The sequence below is a fragment of the Oxyura jamaicensis genome, chromosome 1, assembly GCF_011077185.1.
Source record: "Oxyura jamaicensis isolate SHBP4307 breed ruddy duck chromosome 1, BPBGC_Ojam_1.0, whole genome shotgun sequence".
NCBI lineage: Eukaryota > Metazoa > Chordata > Aves > Anseriformes > Anatidae > Oxyura > Oxyura jamaicensis.
Window position 1 is genome coordinate 84,229,222 of NC_048893.1, and position 21,565 is coordinate 84,250,786.

Below are 21,565 nucleotides of genomic sequence, written 5' to 3' on the forward strand. Positions count from 1 at the left end.
AGAATTCACTCCTCCATTACATGTCCATACCCCTTCCCCACCTCAGGCCCTGTTTTGCCATTGCCTTTTGATATAAATTGTGCTGGAGGGTGTTCCTCTTCCTCCTCAGCTAGTGATCGGGCAGCTAATTCCACTCTCTCAAGGAGTCCTGCCGAGCATGTAATGAAATGGCCAAATTCCGGCAGTTCTCCCCAGGAGGGAGTCGGAAACCATTCAGCGGCATGTCACAATGTGAGCTGTGATAGTGGGGAACCTGGAGGAGATCCTCATCTATCTCCTCGTGCTGCTCCTGAGAGCAGGGCTCGTGCCTTGGCAAGTGCTGGATCAGGACTTTGCACAAGCTGCTGGAGAGGTCAAGACAGCCCGGGCACACCCCATGGTGCTGGCTTATAGAGTCACAATTGGCTGTGACTTTGGGACAGGACAGGCTCTTAATTTAGTGGATAATGGCTCAGTAACCCAGAGGCATGTGTAAGGCAGGAGCAGAAAGAGTTTGCTGTCTTTTCCTTACAAAATTGCTCCTTGGCTGAGTGCCTTGCTGATTTTCAGCCATCGTCCCATTGTGCAAAATAGTGATGAGGACTCTCGAACCTCTGTGCAGATCAGCTGAGGCACTTCCCTAAAGGAGGACATCATCTGCTGCCACTAGCTCTTCCCTGGCTGTTGTGGGTTCATCCCCTTGACGGGCACTGGTCATGCACACAAAGCCTGCATGTGCTGCTTGGTGTAGGGGTGGAGAGTGATTTACAGGGTTATGAAGACTGCAGGAAGGACCAAAATCGGGACTGCATTTTTTTTATACAGTCAGTTCAAGGTGAGTATTGCAGCTCTTCTGGCCAGGGAGGCTCTCAGGAGAGGATGTTTCCCAGCAGTAGGTTTTGTTGTCCTTTTTCCCCATTGATGTAAAACAGGAGCAGTACCTTGATTGTGTTCCTGCCTTGGATGCAGAAAAATTTGCCTTGCTTTTTAGGTAGAGGCACATGACGGTGCATGGGGGAAAGATACTATAACGAATGGGGGGGGTTCTGGGCTTTGCAGCCCAGATAAAAGATTCAGGTTTGGATTTAATTGATGGGTTTAATTCATGACAGGGAGATTCTGGCTCAGAAATTTCCATCAGTTTTATGAGCACTGAGCAGTAATCATCTGTGCAAGGGGCACATTTCTGTAAAGATCCTGCTTGTATTCCCCTTCAGTCATGCCCTCTCTCCCCCCACCCTCCATCCTTTTCTCTTGAAAAGGAAATATCCTCCAAACCAGGGAACTTTAAATGTCTTTTACCTCTTTTCTTCTCTTACTCCCAAGCTCATTTTTTGTCTCTGGACCAGCATGCCCGATAAAATCATGCAAAGGTCTTTTATTTATGTTTGGCTAGGAGCTGACCAGATGCCCCAGCCTGTGAAATAATCACCATCTGTTGATTGTAATTGCAAGGCAAAAGCCAAAAGCCTGGAAGGTTTTTTTTCAGTGATGTATTCAAAGAACTGCAGCCTGACTTTTCTGAATAAAAACTAAAGCTTCTACTCTGGGTCAGACCTTTTTTTCTTTTCTTTTTTTAATACCTTCCCACATGCTGAATGCCTATGAATAGTTCTGCTACTCATTCCATCCTTATTGGGAGCAATTTGCCTTTGCACTTTCTTTTTCCTCCATGGCCCTCTGAGAAGGTGGCCCCATGGCTGTGTCCCGGTGTGTTGCATCCTTCCTTTGCAGCCCAGCACTTCGGTGGGGAGCACACGCATCTGAGGTCCTACTCTGCAGTGAGTCTGTCCTCTCCCTCTTTTTGTCTCCCTGCCATCTTGCCATTCTCACATCAGTCAAAGATGTCTCGGGGGGAGAAGGACAATGGCGAATACTGCAGGTGCAGTGAGAATCAATAATTCATTTAATCATAAATTAATAAATGATGATACTGCTTGGGGAGAAGGGGAGGAAGAGAAAGAACATTAATAAAGTGGTTTCCAGATCAATTCCACAACTCTGAGTGACCGAAGAAAGGCACCAGAGGGCCTGAACCTGATAATTGTCAAGGTCTGCAGGATTCCCTCGCTGCTGTCATTGCCATTTCTTGGGTTTAATTCAGTGACCTGGCTGTTATCTGCCTGTCTCCTGGGGTACTTGGGGGCTGCAGAACTTCGGTATTTGCATGGCAGCGAGCAAAATGCCTCTGGGTGGGGCAAGCGAGCTGTATAGGCATTTCTGTGCTTGCTGCATAAAAGCATTGCCGTGCTTGAAGTGCTTCTGCCAGGCGCTGAGAAGAAGGCAGGTCTTCAGTCCTAGCCCACCAACAGCTGAGCTTGCTTCTCTGGGGCTGTGGGGTGCAGCTGAGTATTGCAGCCACTGGGTGACCCAGGAGCCATTAATGCTGCTCTGCATCTGGCCCTGCCCAAAATACGTGGGGAGGAATGCACATGTGCATCCCATCTGCTGGAGTCTACAGCGTATGAAGGCAGGGCAAGCCAGGATTTAGCCATCAGAAAATGAGGAATGAATATAATAAGGACATTAAATGCATTAACCTCCAGCAGACACCCCTTGGACAGGTTATGCCAATTTATTTCAGTAAGTGGACAAAGACGGAGAAAGCCCGTAACACAGCAGTCCTTCATCCTGACTAATGAGCAGCCAAATTTGTCAAATGAGCTACCACCAAGCTGTGGTGCTTTCCAGTACTTTTCTCTTCAGTGTGCTCTGTCCTTCCCCCTGCCTGCAGTAACAGAGGCATTTTGCAGCAGCTTAAATGAAGGTCCTCAGGGGTTTGATTTGTCTCTGAAAATATATAGGACCCTGAGGATGTCTTTCTGTGGATTTAATGCTCGGTGGGACTACCTGAAGCTTGTTTTCATCATCGTCCAGGAGAAGAGGTCAGGTCTGTTTACACTGCGTGGCAGTGTAAGAGGAATTTGGAAGCTGTGCCCCTCTCCCAGCCCTCCATGTGGTCAGCAGGCATCTGGGAACATGACCTCCCTAGGGACACAAGGTCTTTATTATGGATTTTTATGTCACTGTATTAATAACAGTAATGACTACTGGTTTTAGAGCCTTAGTATCTCTTTTACATAACTACGTATGTTGCCAACAGGCACAAGGTGAGCCAAAGCTGCTGGAATACCCAGCAAGGCCCTTTGCCTCAGCAGGGGCTTGAATTCTGCCCAATGCTCATATACTGGGCAAAGCATCTGCTTTTCCTAAAAGGAAGGAGTGAGCCAGTGCAACCAAAAGTGCTACTGAGGCTTGGGACCTGAAATCTCAGGCAGCTCAAAGACTGGGAGAGAGGGGAAGGGTCTCCAAAATGCTCTTGCTGGGTGCACTCACAGCACCTGTGCCCCTTCTTCCCCTTGGGTTACTTCTTTTACATCAGTGCAAATTAGAATGAGGTCAACTTATTTCCTGATATAAAGTCTCTCTTCTTTTTTTTTTTTTTTTTTTTTCCCCTCCAGTTTAATATCATAACTCCTCGTTATTACCTCCTCCCATTCTGCAATATTCATATGGATCAAGTATATTTTATAGTTTACTTCCTTGGGATTGTTTCTTAGTCAGCTGTGCACATTTAACCCTTCTTGGTCTTCCTCCTAAATTCTTCTAGATATAATTATTAACCTTCTCCTCTTTTATATCCGGTAAGGAAAACCTGATGGGATGAACAAAATTGAAACCTTGGGCTAGTTGCAATGAAATGGTGCTAAAGCTCCTTCCTCCCTCTCTTTGTTGTTGCACGATGCCTCTCTCTTTACTACCCAAAACTGCAAAAGCCTGTTTTGCTAATAAAACACAACAAGATTTTTTATTTGCTATTTTCTCTAATCTCAGAGTACAAAACAGTTTCTGGGCTTTCTCCCTCCTGCTGAATATGCACCTTTTGGACCATTGCTCTCTAGGTTCATTACCTGCATTTTTCTGTTTTGGTTGGGTCTAGATTAAATCATCATCTCTCTCACTCATGCTACTCCCTGCTTTAACTTTCGGACTATTGCCCACACATGCTTAATTTTAAGGAACTTGTTTGGTAAGGGCCTGTTTCTTTTTCTTTTGTTACATTTGCAATTTCTCTGTAGGGCATCAGCTGCAAATGTAATGGACAGTAAGTGTTGGCTTCCTCTGACACTGGCTTGATAAGACCAGTCCAAATAAGTGCATTTTCTTTTGGTACCTCTAGCCATTTTTTTGATCTGTGGGTTCTTGGTTCTGGTTGAACTGATGCGGGGAGGTAAGGTCATGTTCTTTAAATCCTTAAGGTGCTGCTTTTACTACCTCCCCTCTGGGTGCTAGTTGTGTATATGTATTAAAAAGCAAAAGATTTTCACTTGTGTATTGCATGTGGTTTTATTCTTTAGATTCTTAATGACTCCCTATTTGTTTCATTATTTCACTAGGGATAGATATCGACTTGGAATTAAACATTGCCAACTCTATTCCTTATTGAAAATCTTTATTATGTTTGCTTTTTGGTTGGTTTTGTGGAACCTCCCCAGCTCAATGTAAATTGTCAGATTATTTGTCACTGGGATAATACGTTTGTCAATGGTTTGCCATAACAAATTAGGCTCCTGATCTTGCATACATTTATGCATGTGCTTATATATATAGATTGCTTAACATTCAACCCTGTAATAGTTCTGCTGAAGTGAAAAAGACTTCTCAAAAATATATCTCTTCTGGATTGAGTGTGACGATGTTGCTAGCTTTATTTGGTTTGTAGACATGTTGTTCTTTAAGATCTTTTTGTTTCTGCTCCCCTTCTCCTTCCTCCTCCCCCCTTTTCTAGACAGAACTTCCTTTCTTCTGGCTAAGGACAGATTTAAAAAAGCTGCTCAGCCATTGCTTAACCATTAATTTCATCCTCATCCTCATTTGTTAATGAACCTACCTTCTTTCTGGTGCTTCTTTTCCTCCTGATGAATTTGTAAATCCCTTCTTATTCCCTTCACTGCCTTGGGCAACGTAAATTCATTTGCTTTTTTTCCCCTTACCCTTATCTTTTCCCTACAGCCTTAATTGACTCTGTATATTCTTGTTTAGTCACAATCTCCCCTTCCATTTGCAGCACAGAACTTTTCTCATGGATTTCTTAATGAAAAGGCATCAGTAGGAAAACACCGTGCTGTACAGTACAATAAGATCTGAAGTGTTTCATTTAAAAGTTGCATGTGGTGGAGCCTTCTCAGGAAGAACTTGTATTAGGAAGATTCACTATGTGGCAAAGCCAGCATTTTAGTTCTAGTGGGTCTCTGACTTAATTTTTAAAGCTCTCACTGTGACTTGAGCAGGGTGAGATCGGCAGCTGAGCAAATGGCAAATCCTGTTCTTTCTGAGCAGTTTCATCCGCTGTGCAGTGTTGGATGTTCTTCACGAGAGCTCCTTTCCTTCCCTGGTAGGAGACAAAGAAAATCTTCCCATTTTCTGGGTAGTTCATCTCCGCCAAATGAGGCGTGTGGGGGGTGTCTGTGAGCGTTTCTGCCACTTCTTGCTCAAATGAAGGCAGGGTGCCAGGAGGAAATCTGGACTGAGAAAATGAGGAGCTGTAATGGGGGAGAGGGGACGGGAGGTCTTCCCAGCCCTCCAAGGTCTCCTCAAAGATGGGTTGGCAACGATGCCATGCTTAAAGGCTTCAGCAGTGTGGTAGACAGGCAGGAATGTCCTGTGACCACTGTGGATGTTGCTAGCAGGGATGGCACACACACCCCCAGGGAGCAAAGCTGGAGATAGAGGGGTTGCTTCAGGAGGTCCAGAAACATAAACTTGGAGTCTAAATTTGGAGTCTCATTAGAGAAGACCTAGTCAGCCAAGGCTGATCTCACGACCTAGAAAGATGCTTAAATCTTGTGACCTACAAAGATGTAACCTAGAAAGTGGCTCTCCCACTGACCTGCCCCATGATCTTGGGAAAGTCTATTTTCTGCTCAGTTTCCCCATCTATAAAACAGGGACAGTGATGTGGGGTTGTGAGAGGTTGGCCAGCTAGTGACTGGGAAATGCTCTAACACCCTGGACTGAAACAGCAATGTTTCTTTCTTGTATGGAGTCAGTGTGAAGGTGTTGGTGGGGCAGAGCAGGAGGAGGTCAGTTGTGTTCAGTGGTTCACACCACCTCTTCTGGGGATGCTCTCACCCACCTCTTTTCTCCCTCCTCCTTGTGTGGGTGCCGTGGAGAGTGGCTATGGATAAGCAAAGCGTAACAGGGTTACAAGTTCCCATATGCCTTTTGGACCAGAATAGCACCAGCCATTGCCTTTTCATCATCCCACATCACCCCCACCCTTCCACGCTTCCTGAAGGTGGACAAGTCAGGAGTCATGCTAAGCCCTGAGGAGGTGGAAGAAAGCACAAACTGTGCTTAAAAATAAAGACATCGACCCACAACTGCCCCCTTTCTTCTCTTGTGACCCATGTTGCCTGGCAGGAGTATTGCCAGAGCTCTGGTCAGCATGCTGGATGTTTTCTCAGAGGAAATGTCTCTTTGTTTACATGGGGGAGAGGGGAACTTAGGAAGAAACCTGGCACAGAGCAGTTTGGATTCAGTTAATCCGCTTAGAAATACATTAATCGGAGGATCAGATGCTGTCAACAATACTCTTTCCCCCTCACTCTCTTCCCTCTTTCAGTACCTTACAGTGATGACTGCTCCCATTGGGTCCTGTTCCTCACCCTCCTCCACGTGTCCCTCTTCTTCCCTGCTGTGAAAGTCAGGGAGAAATGAAGCACAGGGAGATTAAAGCAAACTAACAAGTAAAATATAAATCCTAGATCTAAATGAAAATTAAAAATGGATTTTCAGCTGTTTATTTGCATCCCTAAATATAGCCTTGTGCCTAAGCAAAACGGAACATAGCCAGGATTTCCCTGGAAAGCACTGGGAAAAATGTGCAGTTCCCAAAACATGAGCGAGCAGTGGAAATAGTGGCTGCCTGCTTCCCCTCGGGACTTTATCCATCTCCCCCTACGACCACAAGAGGCTGCAGAACAAGCTGTGGTACCACACTGAGAGGTGGCATTATCAGGGCATTATCACCACAACTGGAGAAAGAACTACTCCAAGCCACCAGCCCTCACTGCCTGGAGTGTGAACTGGGGTACTCGACTTCTGGCTAACATCTCTTACCCAAAAACGTAATTATTGTCAGCAGTAACAATTTAGTGGGTGCACTGTTTAGAACTGGAGAGAGGTTCAATTTCTTTAGTTTCTTTTTTGTTTGTTTGTTTTCTTTGTGCAGTTGGGATAATAATATGCACAAAGACATCACCTGTAGGGTGAGAGAGCCCTGAGAGAAGGGGTCACTAATAATGCTGTTAATGACATATTCCTTCACACCTTGCTATTTTCCTGGCTGGCCTTTGGTGAATTTGAAAGGAGGCTGAAAAGTGCATATAGCTGAGCTTGAGGCCAGGTTTGCTACTCTCTGAGCTATGTTGTTGTAGAATAGCTGTTGTCAGAGGAGTATTTGTTCTACATGTGCTGTCTTCTTCTAACATTTTTTCTTTATTAATTTTTCAAGAAAAGCACAAGAACAAAAAGCATTGCAGTGTACAAGATATCAGTACCAGCTGGGGGATAAAGAAAGAGGTGAATAGCTTCATCTTTGTACTCGTAACGTTTGTTTTGCACACGCGTCCTGGGTTTTGTCCTCAGATATGCAGCATTTTCTTTCATTTTCTGTTACGAAGATATAATCAGAGGCAATGCAGGATGTGCAACGTGGCTTACTTAATTTCAAGGGAAACCTTTAACTTCAGGAACATCTGACCTTTGAGCCACTGTTTTAACAGCATTACAGTTGCATTCATTCTGGAGATTTTCCAATCCCATATTAATCCAAATTCTGTTGAAGGCAATACCCAGACACCCATTGTCTTAAGCTGGGGTTGGTTCAGGTCATTACTCTTCATCCTGTGCTGAGAAAAGGATAAAGAGGAGAATGCAGCAGTGGATGAAAATTTTTATGCCAAAATATTTTTTTGGGGGGAGGAGGGGGGCAGGTGGCATGAGGGGAATACAGTGCTGTTGCCTGTGGGTGCAGCAGTACTTGCCACAAATGGGAATTAAGGAGCAATTTTGCCAAAGATTCCTCCATGCAATCTTCTCTTCCACGTGAAAAAGTCCTTGTGCCAGTTCCCCTCTTCTGCTCCCTAATGTTGGACCACCATGTTGAAGGAAAATTGAGAACCAGCCTCTGCTCCCCTTGATCTGCTATAGATGAAGATCCAGAGGAAACAGCACCATTTCCCTGTTCATGCTTTATTCATCTTCTATATGCATCTGTGTGCTAAAAGGATAGCACAAGCAGATGCACTGAGCTATTTGAGGATGTGTCAATTCTTCTCATGTTGTTGCACCCCAGCCACAGTGGTGCGCTGTAATGCAGCTGCCTGGTGTCTGTGTGGCTGCTGGAGCTGGCTCTGCTCTGCCCTGCAGGTCTTTCACAGGCTTCTTTCCCTAACAGACTTGGAGTTCTGATCCTGTGATCCATACTGTAAGGTAAGCCTTGATGCAATAGCTTCGAACGACCTGGGGTTGGGCATTGGCCCTGCAACCAACAAACGGACACAAGACTTCTCAGAAGGCTGTGTCCAGACGTCATGCCAGCGAGACAGAAATGCTGAGCTAGCAAGCTCATGAACTCCTGCATCTTGGCTCCCTCCCAGAAAACAGGAGGTAGAGAGCCAATAAAACTCACAGAGATGTATGCCTTTGACAGCAGCCCTGTGTACATCAGCTGCTCTATTGCTCCTGGCCAGGAGCAGGGGCTCTGCTACCTGCTGGATGAGCTTGTAGCATTGAATCTGTGCGTTTTGGGGCTTTGTTTGCCTGGGCAAAGGAGGGTGTGGTGGCACTGCTGCTTCCACTCTGTTCAGCATGAGTAAGAGGCAGAGGGAGGACATGGTAGCACAGGTCTTGCTGTGAGATGCTGTCAGGAAAGTATGCAATGTCCTTCCCAGCATGGTGTCCCTGCTGGTTTTAGCCGCACTGGCTGGATTAAACCTGGTTCAGACACGTACTCATGCTGGGGCTCGGTTTTCATTTTGCTGAGGACAAAAAAACACTTGTGGGTTTGGGGCTAGCCTATGTCTCCAGTATGTTGTGCAGAGCTGGTCTGAATTTTTCTTTCTATGTGTTGATGAAAAATGGCGTTGTGGTTGTTGTTAATAAATGTTCTTCACAGAAGTGCCCATTATGTTCTTTTCTTCATTTCCTTCTTCCCATGGAAAATGGCCAGGGTAGGAGAAAGAAGTGGGACAGGTGGTTTTTAATTTCTTTGGACATTGGTTTCAATTTTTACAATAAGAAAAAGGGTGGGGAAAGATGCAGAGAAAGGAAGGAAAGGAAAGCCTTTCTGATGCTTTTTTTTTTTTTTTTTTTAATCTAAGTTCAGTGCTGGAAAACTGTTATCTGCTTTTCTGCTCATTTTCCTCTCCATCCCTGTATTTCTTGTGTTCCTCTCTTGTAGTTTGCCTCCTCCCAGACTGCTGCTTTCCTGAGAACATAAATAGCCACAAGTGCTGGTATTTGCATGGAAGGTAGGAAAGGAACCTTGCAGGACAAGGCAGTGCCGCAGGTAGACACACTCCCCTGAGCAGTGTCTTTCAGAGCTTTGCTGCTGTCGTAGCTAGAAAGTTAGTCTGAAATCCTGCAGCGAATTTTGCTGCTAACAAAGATGATTGGTGGGGTAAAGAGAAATGTTTTTAACATGCAAATTAAAAGCATAGTATAGTTATCTTCTGGTGTCTTGCTTTCTGTGTTCTTCTGCTTCTTTTCCTTTGACGTATCTCTCTATCTCATTCCCTACCTTACTTCCTCCACAGTGATGGCTTTCTCCTATCACAGGGGGATGTGTTTTATGGGCTCCCACTTAACCTGCCTGATCCCAACTCTTATAAGGCTCCTTCTCCTTTTGTACCTTTGTGCCTGGTACAAATGAGTATGGTAGGTCCCTATGGAGGGTGCTGTGCTTTTGGGATGCTTCCCAGCCAGCCAGCAGCACCTCTGGCTGCATCTCCCTTGTCCCTTAGCCCAAACAATTCTTGCTCAGATGCTGACTGATACCATCACTCTTTTCTCCTGCCGTGATGATGTGTGGAGTGTTCAAACACTCCAGAAGCCTTAATTAATGAACGTGTGTTCCCTGCTGGCCACTCTGTGTGCAGCCAGTGGCTGGGAGGAGAGGGGCACGGCTGCCGCTGGAGCATACGCTGCGCATCCTGCCTTTCACAGTCGGCCATTCCTCAAAGCCTCGCCCCCCCCGCAGAAGTGGAGGGGGCCTGGGATGCCTTGGAGGGGCAAAGAGACGCAATTGGGTTTGACAGGATTTGCACCACAAATTAAGTGCTGAGTGCTAGCATTTGACACTCTAGCTCCGTGGAGCTTTTGGGTAGCCCCTCGCAGAGAAACCTGTCAGAAACCCAAGCATCCAGAAAGCAGGGGGGAAAACCACACTGCCACCTCCTGTTTTTCACTTCTCGGAGGATGCAGAACACTGAATGGGTGCTGCGTGGTCTTGTCAGCCCTAGCGAGCACCCTGACTCCACTGCCTAGGGGAGGAAGGTGTTCTCATGGCAGAGAGCCTGCATACTGCCACCCTTCTCCCCACACCGCCCCAGTACAGGGCTGGATGTATGTCCTCCAAAGTGAGTGCGGGACCCTGGGAATGAAGATCTGTATGATGCCCTTCAACCTGGGGATGTGACTTTTTTTTCTCCCTCCCTCTGCCCCATCCTGTGCTTCTTACAGCCCTGGTTAGCTGCATTGCTATAGTGCTGGGCACAACCATGCCCCAGAAAATCACCTCTTCTTGGGTCTTGCTGGCAGCATCAGCACTGGAGAGGAGATTTTTGAGGGTGTGTGAGAGGGCTGAAAGAAAGAGGATAGGTGAGTAGATGCCCAAGGCTCTTCTCTCTCTGCTAGGGAAGTCCTAACTGCTAGTCCTTGTTTTGGGTTCGGTGGGGGTTTGGAAACAACAACATCCTTCCTCATGACCAAAAAGTATGTACCAAAACCATTTAATTACTTCCAGCCAGTGATGTTCATGCCAACAGAATAATGGAAGCTTGTTTTCATTTGTTAGACTTCCATTACCTGGAAGCAGCTGTGTTTTCTTCATCTGTCCTTCGTGCTTATGCATTAATGCTGCATGTGCTGTCTGAAGTGATGCTGTCTTCCAGCCTAGCAGAAGTGCCTCCTCCCATGCTGCATCTTCTCCTCCCTAGAGTTGGGAAGAGACTTTAACATTTTGTGACATGAGTGCAGAGATGCATATTAGTAGGTCCTACAATAATGAGAGCTGGGCAAGCAGTTGTAAAAAGCTGTTCCTTTGCTGAAGGTAACCTCTGGATGGGCAGTGCCTTGTGCCAGCCAACCTTGCCGTTAGAGATGAATTCCCTCCCTGTGGCCTGTGTTTATTGTGAACATAAATGACATACCTGTGGCAGCCTCAAAATACATCTTCTGAGCTTCTGTTTTAGGATTTAGCACCACTGGCTGCCCAAGTGGCACAGAAGCACTGGCAAGGTGAGGGATCACCACAGTCGAATGTTCCATGTGGGAAAGAAATGACAACAGCAGATCTCCTCCCTACAGGTCCAAACTGTAGAGCCCAACAATATTCAAACCCACATCTAGAGTCTTCATTGGTAGACCAGGCTTTGGTGCAGTGCATGTTTGCTTTCTGACTTTATCTTAGCTGCTTTTTATGGAGTCATCCACCAGCTGAAGTAATCTCTGTGCTTCCACAAGTGTTTTGCAGCAGCCTTTCCCTCACGCAGTATTGTCTTCAAGCAGGGGATGCTGGTGTGAGCGCTCACAGAAGGCAAGGAAACCAGGTCGGGCAAACACTGTCGAAACAAATTCAGGCTCATTATTCAAACAGATGTTCATGAATATATTTTGCCATATTTGCAGAGTCTTAATTGTAATCTGACTTGATGGGCACATGAGTTTAAAAGTAGAAGACTGAATTTATGGAGGGAGGGATGAGCTGGAACGTGACTTACAGAGCTGGGTTCTGGAGAGTGAGGGTTCGCTTCCACCTCTGCACAAGCATGAGCAAGTCACCTGGGGAAACTCCTTGTCACCAGGCCTTATTGCTCCTTGCCTTCCCTGGGAAAACACACCCATGTTGTGAGCAGGACTGCTGCATTGCGTGTTCATTTATAATTGCTGCTTTCTTTACTTTCCACTCTTGCAAATATAGTGGGGATTTACTGCTTTTTTTTCCCTCCCAAGTTAAAGGCTCTCCTCCATCACTCTTCTTTTTGCTATCAGCATCTTCCATAGGAAGCTGTCAAAACTTATCTTAATGGGGCCCCTCCTGTGAAGTTTTGGTGTCACCGAGTAATAAAGTGACTTCCCTGCCTGGTGAACAAGAAGGGAATCTGGGCAAGAAGCCCAAGCATAATTCTTCTGCAGAGATTATTATTATTGCCATTAGCAAATATGGTAGGAAAAGTTATGATAAACAAGGGAGAGATAAGTGTGATTTGTACATGTTTAATCTCTTCTCTATGTGTTGTTTTTTCTTTTTCCTCCCTGTTGACAAGCTAGGTAAAAAGATTGCATCAGTTCTGCATAGAGTCTGATGACACTGGGCTTGTCCATTGCATGATGTGACACAACTCATCCAATCTCATACGGTACTTTTTCACATCACAAAAATGTTTCTTAAAAGGATAATTTTACCCCTTGAAGTAAATGATGTGGTACCACATAGTCTAGAGAGAGAAACCTACTTCTCAGCCTCCTGCAGCATTTTAAGTCTGCAGCTCATAACAGAGCAAGGGACTGCAAAACAATCAATCAGAAAAACAACTTTTAAATCCCCAGGACCTCTATACAAGTAGCCTAAGCCCTTAGTGCCCTCTCCCTAGCCATAAGGCAAACAAGAAGGGAGCTCAAAAAGGTAATTGAGTTCTCTGCCTAGTGCTATGTGTTTCTAGGTGAGAACCTTGGTAGCAAGAGGCACACCACAGTTTGGGAATGATTCTTCCTTCCATGATGCAAAATAGTTTAGTGAGTCCTTTGGAAAAGGTAGAGAAGCACCAGTGAGCTGTGGCAGCCCGAGCTGTGTCTTGCACACATGCTTCTTTCCTTGGAGATGATGCAGGCTGTGCACACCACATTGCTGGTTTAAAAGTGGGGGTGTTTGCAAGCCCCAGCAAACTTGGCATCAGGGCTGACCTGCATGATTTGGCGCTGGTCCTTCCCAGGTATTGCCAAGACACTTGGAGGAAGGTTGAGGCAGCAACATTTTTGATGCCTATGGATATGATCTGGTTTCAAAAAGCACTGTTGGGCAGGTGGAGCCAAGCTGTGCCCTAGCATGGCTGCTAACCTTTGTGAAACAAGTAAGCGCTGTTTTGAAGTGTCCCACACGTTCCCAACAGCACAGGGTTTGCTTCCCAGGACCACAGGGTGAGTGGTATACCTTGAAACGGGACCTGGAAGTACCCAGCATGAGCCTTTCACAGCTCTTGGGAACCACAGAAAGGCTTCTCTTATCTGAAAGGATAAGCGGGGACAGCAGTGAGTGCCTGCTCCTGGCTGCCAGAGAAAGGAAAGCATTCGGAGAGACTTCGTTATGTGGAGTACCACTGCTCTGAGCTTTTAATAATGCAATGGACTTGTAAGTGTTCCAAACGATGAGATTTGTGAATGAATTTTTAATCTGGGGTTTAACATTAAAGATTAACATGTGTGTTTTGAATTTCAAAAAGGGAATTTACCCCCAAAAGGCTAAGACTTGCTTCAGTAGCTTCTTATGATTTTGTTTTATTTTGCTCCCCCACCCTCCCCCTTGGGGTGCATTAAAGCAAAAAGAAAAGGGAAAACCCAGCGTCCCGGCTGTGCTTGGGGAATCTTCAACTCATTGTTAAAGCAGTGTCCAATTGGGCTTTTCCATATTAATGTTGCTTTGTGTGCTCTTAGACTCGGCAGGAGTGACAACATCTGTGTGAAAAACTGAGCCAGCTGTGCAGGAAAAAAAAGTCTTTTAGTTCAGAGCAGTTGTGTACTTTGCTGCTTGGGCATAAGCAGCTTCTTGCATCTGTTATGGAGGGAAAATGTACAAAGTGTTTTCCTGAGACTCTGACTCTAAAAGACAAGGGAAGCCTGTAGCAGCTCTGTGTTTGCAGAAGTTAGCAGCTCCTGTAAAAGGGAATTTAGGATATCAGGTTAAGGGGAAAAAGAGAGGACAAGCATTAGATCAGTGGGGTTTGGTCATCCAGGGTTGAAGAAAAGAAGGTGGTAAGTGGGGAGGCATGTGGTCATGTATGGTAGCAGCAGCAGCTGCATTCACTGAAACCTCTTTCCTGAGTTTCAATCGTGTTATGACAGTGCTCTGCATTTTTTGAAAACCTCTGTAAGAGGTTTGAAGCATTTTTTTGAGCATCTGGCACTCCTTTGAGAATGGTGCTGAGTGTGAGTCCAGCCTGGACTGCTTTGCAGCAAAGCCCCTTGCAGGAAGTGTTTGCTCTTATCATCCTGTAGGTCTCCAGCAGAGCTGAACGTAGCAAACCTTCGTGGCTGTTTTGTTCCCTCCGTGATAAGAAATGTGGGTGTTAATTTGAAATCAATACTAATACTTGGCACGGTGCTGGAGAGCATGATTAATAGACAGAGCAAGACCCATGAATCAGGAGACAAAGTCCTATTCGTGTCTCTCCATTGACCTGCAGCGTGGTGTTGAGGTGAGTTATAACCTCACTCCATCTCGATTGTCCTCACTGCAAAATGGAGGCTCTCTGAACTGCTCCAGTGCCTTACCTGCTAGCGTACATTAGAGTGACCACTGAAACTTTCTGCACTGGAGAAGAGAGATAGCAGATTTGTTTTAATCTGACCGTGAACATTTTTATCAATTGGTCCTGTTTCCAGTATCCACTGGCACCTGGCACTTAAGCAACATTGGCATCAGACTTCACAGAGGAACACCAGGAGCTGTGGATGTTTCTATGCGAAGACAGAGCCATAGTTGCTTGTAGCTAAAACTGGTTAAAAAAAACTGGTCATCTATTCCAGGGATGTCCCAGTATGCCCTTTGTTTTGTCTCAGATCGGAGTGAGAGCACAGGCTCTTTAGTGGATGGAACAGAAATCGGGAAATTTGCATTGGTGAAAGATTCACTTCACATGGAAGGCCATAGTGCACTGCATGAGTGTGCATAACACTGTACTGTGTTTTATTCACTGTACAGAGAATAAAATAATAAGAAGTGAGAATTTATATAATATCTAAATATTTGGAAAAAGTTTAAGTGGATTGGAATAAAGTGTTTTTACCTTATTGAATTGAAGCGTGCCAATATTGCAGTAATTAAATGGGAAAGTTGAAGCAATTCATTTTGTCTTCACTCGCTGAAAATGTCATCAAAGTTGATATTCTTACAACCTATTTTGATTTTAATGAAAACTCTTTTCCCAGTGGAAAATTGTCCTTTTACAACCTCTTTCAGACAGCTCATCTCATAATCTGAAACATTCAATTACTGACCTGACATTTGCCAGATCAGAAGACAAATTTGTTTTTTATTTTCTTTTCAATTTAAATGAAAAATACATTTTTTTTTTCATTTTCTATTTGTTTGTTTTTAATAATTTTATTTCCAAAGCAGTTTAGGATTAATAAAGTTTAAGATATGGAAGTCTTACGTCTTCGACCATTCTCATGGAAGTCAGTTTCAGTCTGACTTCTTCAGAGACTGAAAATTTTGCTTTCCTGCCTATATCAGGCTCGTTTGCAGAATCAGGTATGAGACAGAGAAGTTGTACTGTGGTTGTATGTGTTCTCACTTAAAGGTTCTCTCTCCTACCAGTGGGCTACAGGAGTTTTGTTATCGAAATGGGTGCAAATACAACTAAGCCCCAATTTGGCAAGATACTTAAACGTGCTTGATTTTTAAACATTGTGTTCCCAGTGACTTAACTGCCTTAAGTGGAATTGCTAGGACATACCAAACCAGCCTGGGCATCGGAGTCTGGCTGAGCAGCCCCAGCTCTGTCAGTACTGTGCTGGCCATGTGGACATCAGGACAGGTGAAAAAGGACTTGCAGCTAAGTCATGGAGCAGGAAAAAAATTAGGGGAGCTCATAGGCACAGTGAATATCAAAGAATGTCTGCTGGCTGTCCTGTTGCTTGCAAAACTTGTGTACTCCACAGGCTGAGAGTATTTCCTACATGAGACACAGAACTCATAGAAAGCAGATAACCAATTTCTTGGATTGCTTTAGCCAAAGGTTGTGGGTTGCTGGACCAGATACTTTCCCTGATATTCATTCCATTCATAACTCTCCCAGGGGCCAGCATTAAGATGGGTCCCTTGGGAAGCACTAGGGAAGGTGCCCTGCGTTTGGCTCTGAGATGTGGGGCCATTTCTTGGGGAGTTGCTTCCGACCCCCAGACCTCACCACTCATGGTCTTCTGCTCTTGCTTAACCCCAATATCGGCTCCCACACTCCCAACACAGTCCTGCATCACTCTCTCTCTCAACAACTCCCTTCTGGGGCTGTTCTTGTGCCTCTCCAGATGATCCACCTCAGCTTTTGCTCTCCTCCTTGGGCTGCATGAAAGCTCTCTCACTTAGGAAATCCCATCTCCTTGGAGTGCTCCTGTTATCTTGCTGCGTTATGATTTCTGGAAGATGCAGCAGCAGCACCAAGGCCTGGGTTTCACACCCAATTTTCCTGGAGGACCCCAAGAAGATGTCAGCAGCGTCTGTAGGGAGGGAGCCATGTGTCAGCATGTCTCTTCACCTTCACCCTCCCTGTGGCTAATACAGGAGGTGCCGTCCCCTTTCTGTCTGTTCTTCCTCCTTCTGGGGGAGGATGCACACAGCTCTTGGTGCTTTAGGTAAAAGTTGAACTGTAGCTTGGGAGTATCTGCGCTGGAGTTAGACCTACTGGTGTTTGTGTCAGGGCAGGTGAAAAAGCCGCTCTGGAATTTGCAGTCTATATTTCAATGACATTTCCCCTGTTACCGGGGCAGGAGGTGGAGGAGAGAAGACAGGAAAACTCTCTGTATCCTGGGAGGTGTTTATGAGCAGTGTTAAAAGTCACTGATGAGCCTGTTCTCCATCCCCATTCCCCACCTCTTTTCCTATGCAGCTGCACCCTGCCCTCCAGCCTTTCCCCACCACACACAAGTCACGTTTTCCAGCCTGCCCACCCATCCATCCTGCTTTCCCCTGGGCCAGCTCCCCTTACTGGCCCTTAATCTTTTTCATTATGGGCTCTGTCCTTACCACTCAGCATACCATTGAGCATATTTAAACCTCAAGTTGTTTTCCCTTATTAAGCAGTTCATCATTGTGCTGCCTTTTATTTTTTTTTTCTTTCTTTCTTTCTTTTTTTAACTGGGAGAAGGGGAAGAAATTTATTCTTTTGACCATAAATCATTTACAAAGCTGCTGGGCCGTTAATGTATATTTTATGGCTCGGCAAACAGAAAATAGGAGCGAGTGTCTTAGCGGCGTTTCTCCGACCTGTTTTAATTTCAGCTTCCTAGCCCTGACTCTCTGTTCCCCTGTCTCAGAAGCAGATACATTTCTCTTGCAGAGGCACCGGTGGATACCTTCTCCCGAAGGAGGCCACTTTGCTGTGTCAGCAATGTCACGTGCTGTTGCCAGCACTTGGCACCGATCCGCAGCGCGACACATCTCTGCTGACTGGGCTGCGCTGGGAGAATATTAGCAGGGAGAAGGGACGGGGAGGGGGGGGGCTCAAGGCTATTTTTGCTTTTAGATTCAGGGAAGAGCTGTAATTAGACTCGCGCTCTGGGGTAAGCAAGTTTCATACAGTTCTCGTCTCATCCCATGCAGCTTCGCTCACCCTGTGCTTTGCATGCTGTAGGCTCAGCTGGCCGCAGGTGCTGTGCCGATATCTGTGGGGATGCTTAGGGGGCGATTTCAGCAGTGACTGGCCATGGCAGTGCTTCCCAAATGTTAAGGGCTGGCTCCTGTGAGGTTTTGCGACCTGCTTCAAGATGAACCCAGTTTCTGTCTCCAGTGCTCTGTCATCACGGTGCCTTTTCTCCGTTTTAGGAAGCATAGATGCAAGTCTTTACTGCAAAATGTAAAATTTTCATTCCCATGTGCTGTGACTAGCAGTGAGATAGTGAAGATGAGGGATGTGGAAGGCTTTTGTTGGCATCTGAGCTGGTTGCATGGGAAGGTCTGCAGCTCACAGCTGCTGTTGCAGGCTCTCTGCAAACTCAACCAGGGCTTCCCACCTCAGATGTGCTTGCATGGACTTTTGACATTTTTTTTTTTTTTTTTTTTCCCAAATCACTTCAGCTAAAGACTGCAGCTAGACAGTTCATTGAGTAACTGGGCATGCACATTTAAAATGGACATTTAAAATGTTCCTGTCCCTAGACATCCTTTTACCATTGGATGATGCCTCCACTGTAGCAGTCAGCAGAACAGGAGAGTGCATCTGCAACGCAGCTTTTTCCTCTCACAGCAAAGCGAGCTGTCCCGTCCTTACACCTTCCTCAGCAGATTATGCTAATTAATGCCTGCCTATGAGATGGAGGCACAGCTTCCTTTTTGCTTTCACTGCTTTTTGGGCAATAACCTTGTTCTGAGTGGCAAGGCAAACAGCAGGGGATGATGATGTCTTAAGTTAATGCAACAGGATTCCCCAGAGCTGATCCATCACAGGACTAGGGGTGAAGGAGGAGGGACTGTGTTTGCTAGTCTCAGGTTTGTAGAAGAATCATAGATGTCTTCAGTGCTGGGCACAGCCAGGAATGGGCAAAGTTGGCACCGAATGTCCCACAGACTGGGCGGAATTAGGTTTTCCTGCCCGTTCCATCTCATCAGGGGAACAATGAATGATCACTTGAATGAGTTCCTCATCCCCTCTGGTCTTGATCACCTGCTAAAGGAAAAAATTCCCTGACCTCAGTAGTGCAGCTGCTCCTTGAATCTTCTGCAAAGGCTGTGAATTCAAGGACTGCCAGCTCAGATCGCAGCAGTCTGTTTTCGGCCAATGCCGCATGCATTGGAGGGAGGTGTTAAACCTTCCATAATGTACCTAATTGTGCAATACTATACCACGGAGAGGGGATTAACACATGCCCCAGAGCACAGCAATTGATTAGTTTTATCCTAGCTAATGTCATTTAAGATGCTATTTTTGTTCCTATCAATGTCTCTTCCTATTTTTATAATCTTGCTATAATATAATGCAGGGGTTTTTAGTGGTGTTAGTTTTTTTATTATTATTATTTATTTATTTATTTATTTATTATGGCTAACTTGTATGCATACTGCATCCTTAGCAGCAGAAATGCAGAACAACCATCCCAGTTAGCAGAAGGTGCAGAGAAAGTGTTTCTCCCAGCAGCTCCAGACAGGCTGGATGGAGATGCAGAAGGGCAGGCAGTGCTGAGAGAGCACAGCTGGAGCCCAGAATTGGAAAGGACCACTTGGGTCATTTGGCTCCTGACCTGGCTATCACCTCTAAAACAAATTTGTTCTTGTTTTCACTTTATACATTAGCAAGCTGCTCTGTCACTATGCTCTTCTCACAATTTGAAAGCCACTTGCATGTCAAGTCTGTGACTAATTAAGCACAAGGACTAAGGACTGTTGGAAGAGCATCACTGAGGTTACACAGAGCTAAGCATAATGCAATCCCTGCTACATGGAGATCACAAAGGCTTTTGATTTCCATGGCAGGTTTGAATGGTCAGCAGTTCAGCAAACCCATTCCTGGAGGTCTAAGCCTGGGCAAATGAGGATCTCATGCTAAAAGGGGCCCTCTGAAGACACCTGGAGCAGAGTGACTTGCTCACCAGGACCCAGGGAGTCTGTGGCAGAAACAAGGAAGGAGTCAAATTCCTCAGTGATTTTCAGCTGCGTGTGTTAAGAGAGACCCTTTTCTCCCCCTTAAAAGCTACTCCAGCTCCTCTGACAAGGACATGGGAGTGAAATGACACCATTCTTGAAGTATGCATAGCTGAAAGCTTTCCTGCCCTTTCTTTGCCCAACTTTCATCTTCCCTATGGCTGCAGGTCAGTGAGGTCAGAGACAGGGAGATATGCTCCATGTTATCTCAGACAGCTGTTTGAAATCCCCCTTCCAGCTGGCCTTCAGAGAAAGACCTGTTTTTAAAAAGGGAGATGGCAGTGGCAGTGGAGATCACAGTTTGCAAGGCCAACAGCTGAGACCAGAGCAGAGTGGGTCAGCAGCAAGTCTCACTGCTATCTTTTTGTCTAGTACGGATGAGATTATAAATGATAAGGGAGCAGGGTCAGTGTATCAGCACAGATTTACAGGTAGCCAATGTCTGCAATCAGCTGGCAGAGCGCTCAGCGAGAAACACTGCAGGGCTCCAGTTCAAGACCCTGACACTGTGATTTCTCCCTGGATTAGTGTCTGCTAACCCACATATCCCACCAGCTGAGCAGCAAGCCCAAGATTACTCTTACTGGCGTAAAATGTGTCTGTTTACTTGGAAGGCTTTGTGCTGGAGAGAATGTTAGATACCACCAGTTGTGTCTGATGGTTTCTCCATGGATAAAGGTGCTTAGAGGTTTACTTGGCTTTTGACCTCCATTTGGCAGAGTGACACTATATAGACCTAAGAGTAAACGTTAGTGTTGGTGTAGATTTAACACCTGTATTACAGAGGTTTAGCTCTAAAATGATGTTGGATGTGACAGTTTTCCATTTTTTTAGTCCCAGTAAATTCTTGGTCCAGTGGCTGAGATATTCCGTGGCTGATGCAGCTGTTTCAGAGAACAATATAGCCAAGCTTTGGCTGACTAAAGCTTCACCTTTTAGCTCTGAGCTATGTATTTGTCCATCACCATGATGAGGATAGTGAAGAACACGGGGAAAGAGCTCGACAGAGAGAGGGGGAAGGACAAGGCTGGTAGTGTGGCTTGCATGGCTACGTTGAGGTGATGGAAGGACAGGGCCCAGAAGCACCACCGGTGAGAGATATGTTTGTTAAAAGAAAGCAGGGGCTGCAGAGTGCTGGCCTTGACTGCTAAACCATGCTGTACGCTACAGCATCTGGGTCTGTAATGAATAAATTGGACAAGCTGCCACTATGAGTAGCTTAGGGGGTGTTGATTGTGTCTTGAGGAGGAGCTGTACTATGCTGCCTCTGTCCTGTATCTGATCTATTGCAAGCTGTCTCCAGACACCAGGCTGGATAAATACTGCTTTTGGTTAGATGGACTCTGAGCTAGCAAGTGTATCACATCTGGAATGACAGGAGTATGCTCAGCCCCTAGTGAGAATGGGCAAAACCAGTGTTCAGGCAACTGGTTGAGCAGCCTGTTTGGATGCTGTGAATGTTTTGCGCTCACTGTAAGCATCCATCTTCTTCCCTTTGTATTATCCCTGATGCTCTAGGCTGGTACTGGGGTGCCCTTTTCCAGCCCTGGTGAGTCTTGTGGAGCTGAAACAACTTTTTCAGCTTGCAAAGGACCACCATTTCCTTTCCAGAGATCACTTCCAGGCCATGTAATTGCTCCCTCACAAGATAAAAGGGATTGTCAGTGGGGGAAATGTTTCTTCAGTTTCTTTGTTGCCCTTCAATGTCATTAGCGCTTGAAACTGTGAGTC

The 21,565-nt window shown here is 45.7% G+C and overlaps 1 protein-coding gene across 6 annotated transcripts in view; it reads left to right on the forward strand.

The window, feature by feature from the left end:
- The window catches only part of IGSF11 (immunoglobulin superfamily member 11), a 95,789-nt gene that overhangs the window by 61,079 nt on the left and 13,145 nt on the right, over positions 1–21,565 (forward strand). Inside the window, exon 1 of one of the 6 annotated variants that reach the window (XM_035314826.1) lies at positions 2,719–2,864. The exons of 2 other annotated variants lie outside the window; for them this stretch is intronic. Coding sequence is in view for 3 of the 4 variants with exons in the window: in XM_035314822.1 (XP_035170713.1) it covers positions 2,794–2,869 (76 nt within the window). In the remaining variant the exon portion in view is untranslated. Of the gene's footprint in view, positions 1–2,718; positions 2,981–21,565 lie in introns of those variants that run through there. 3 more of the 6 variants (XM_035314822.1, XM_035314823.1, XM_035314821.1) reach the window with 3 other exon arrangements.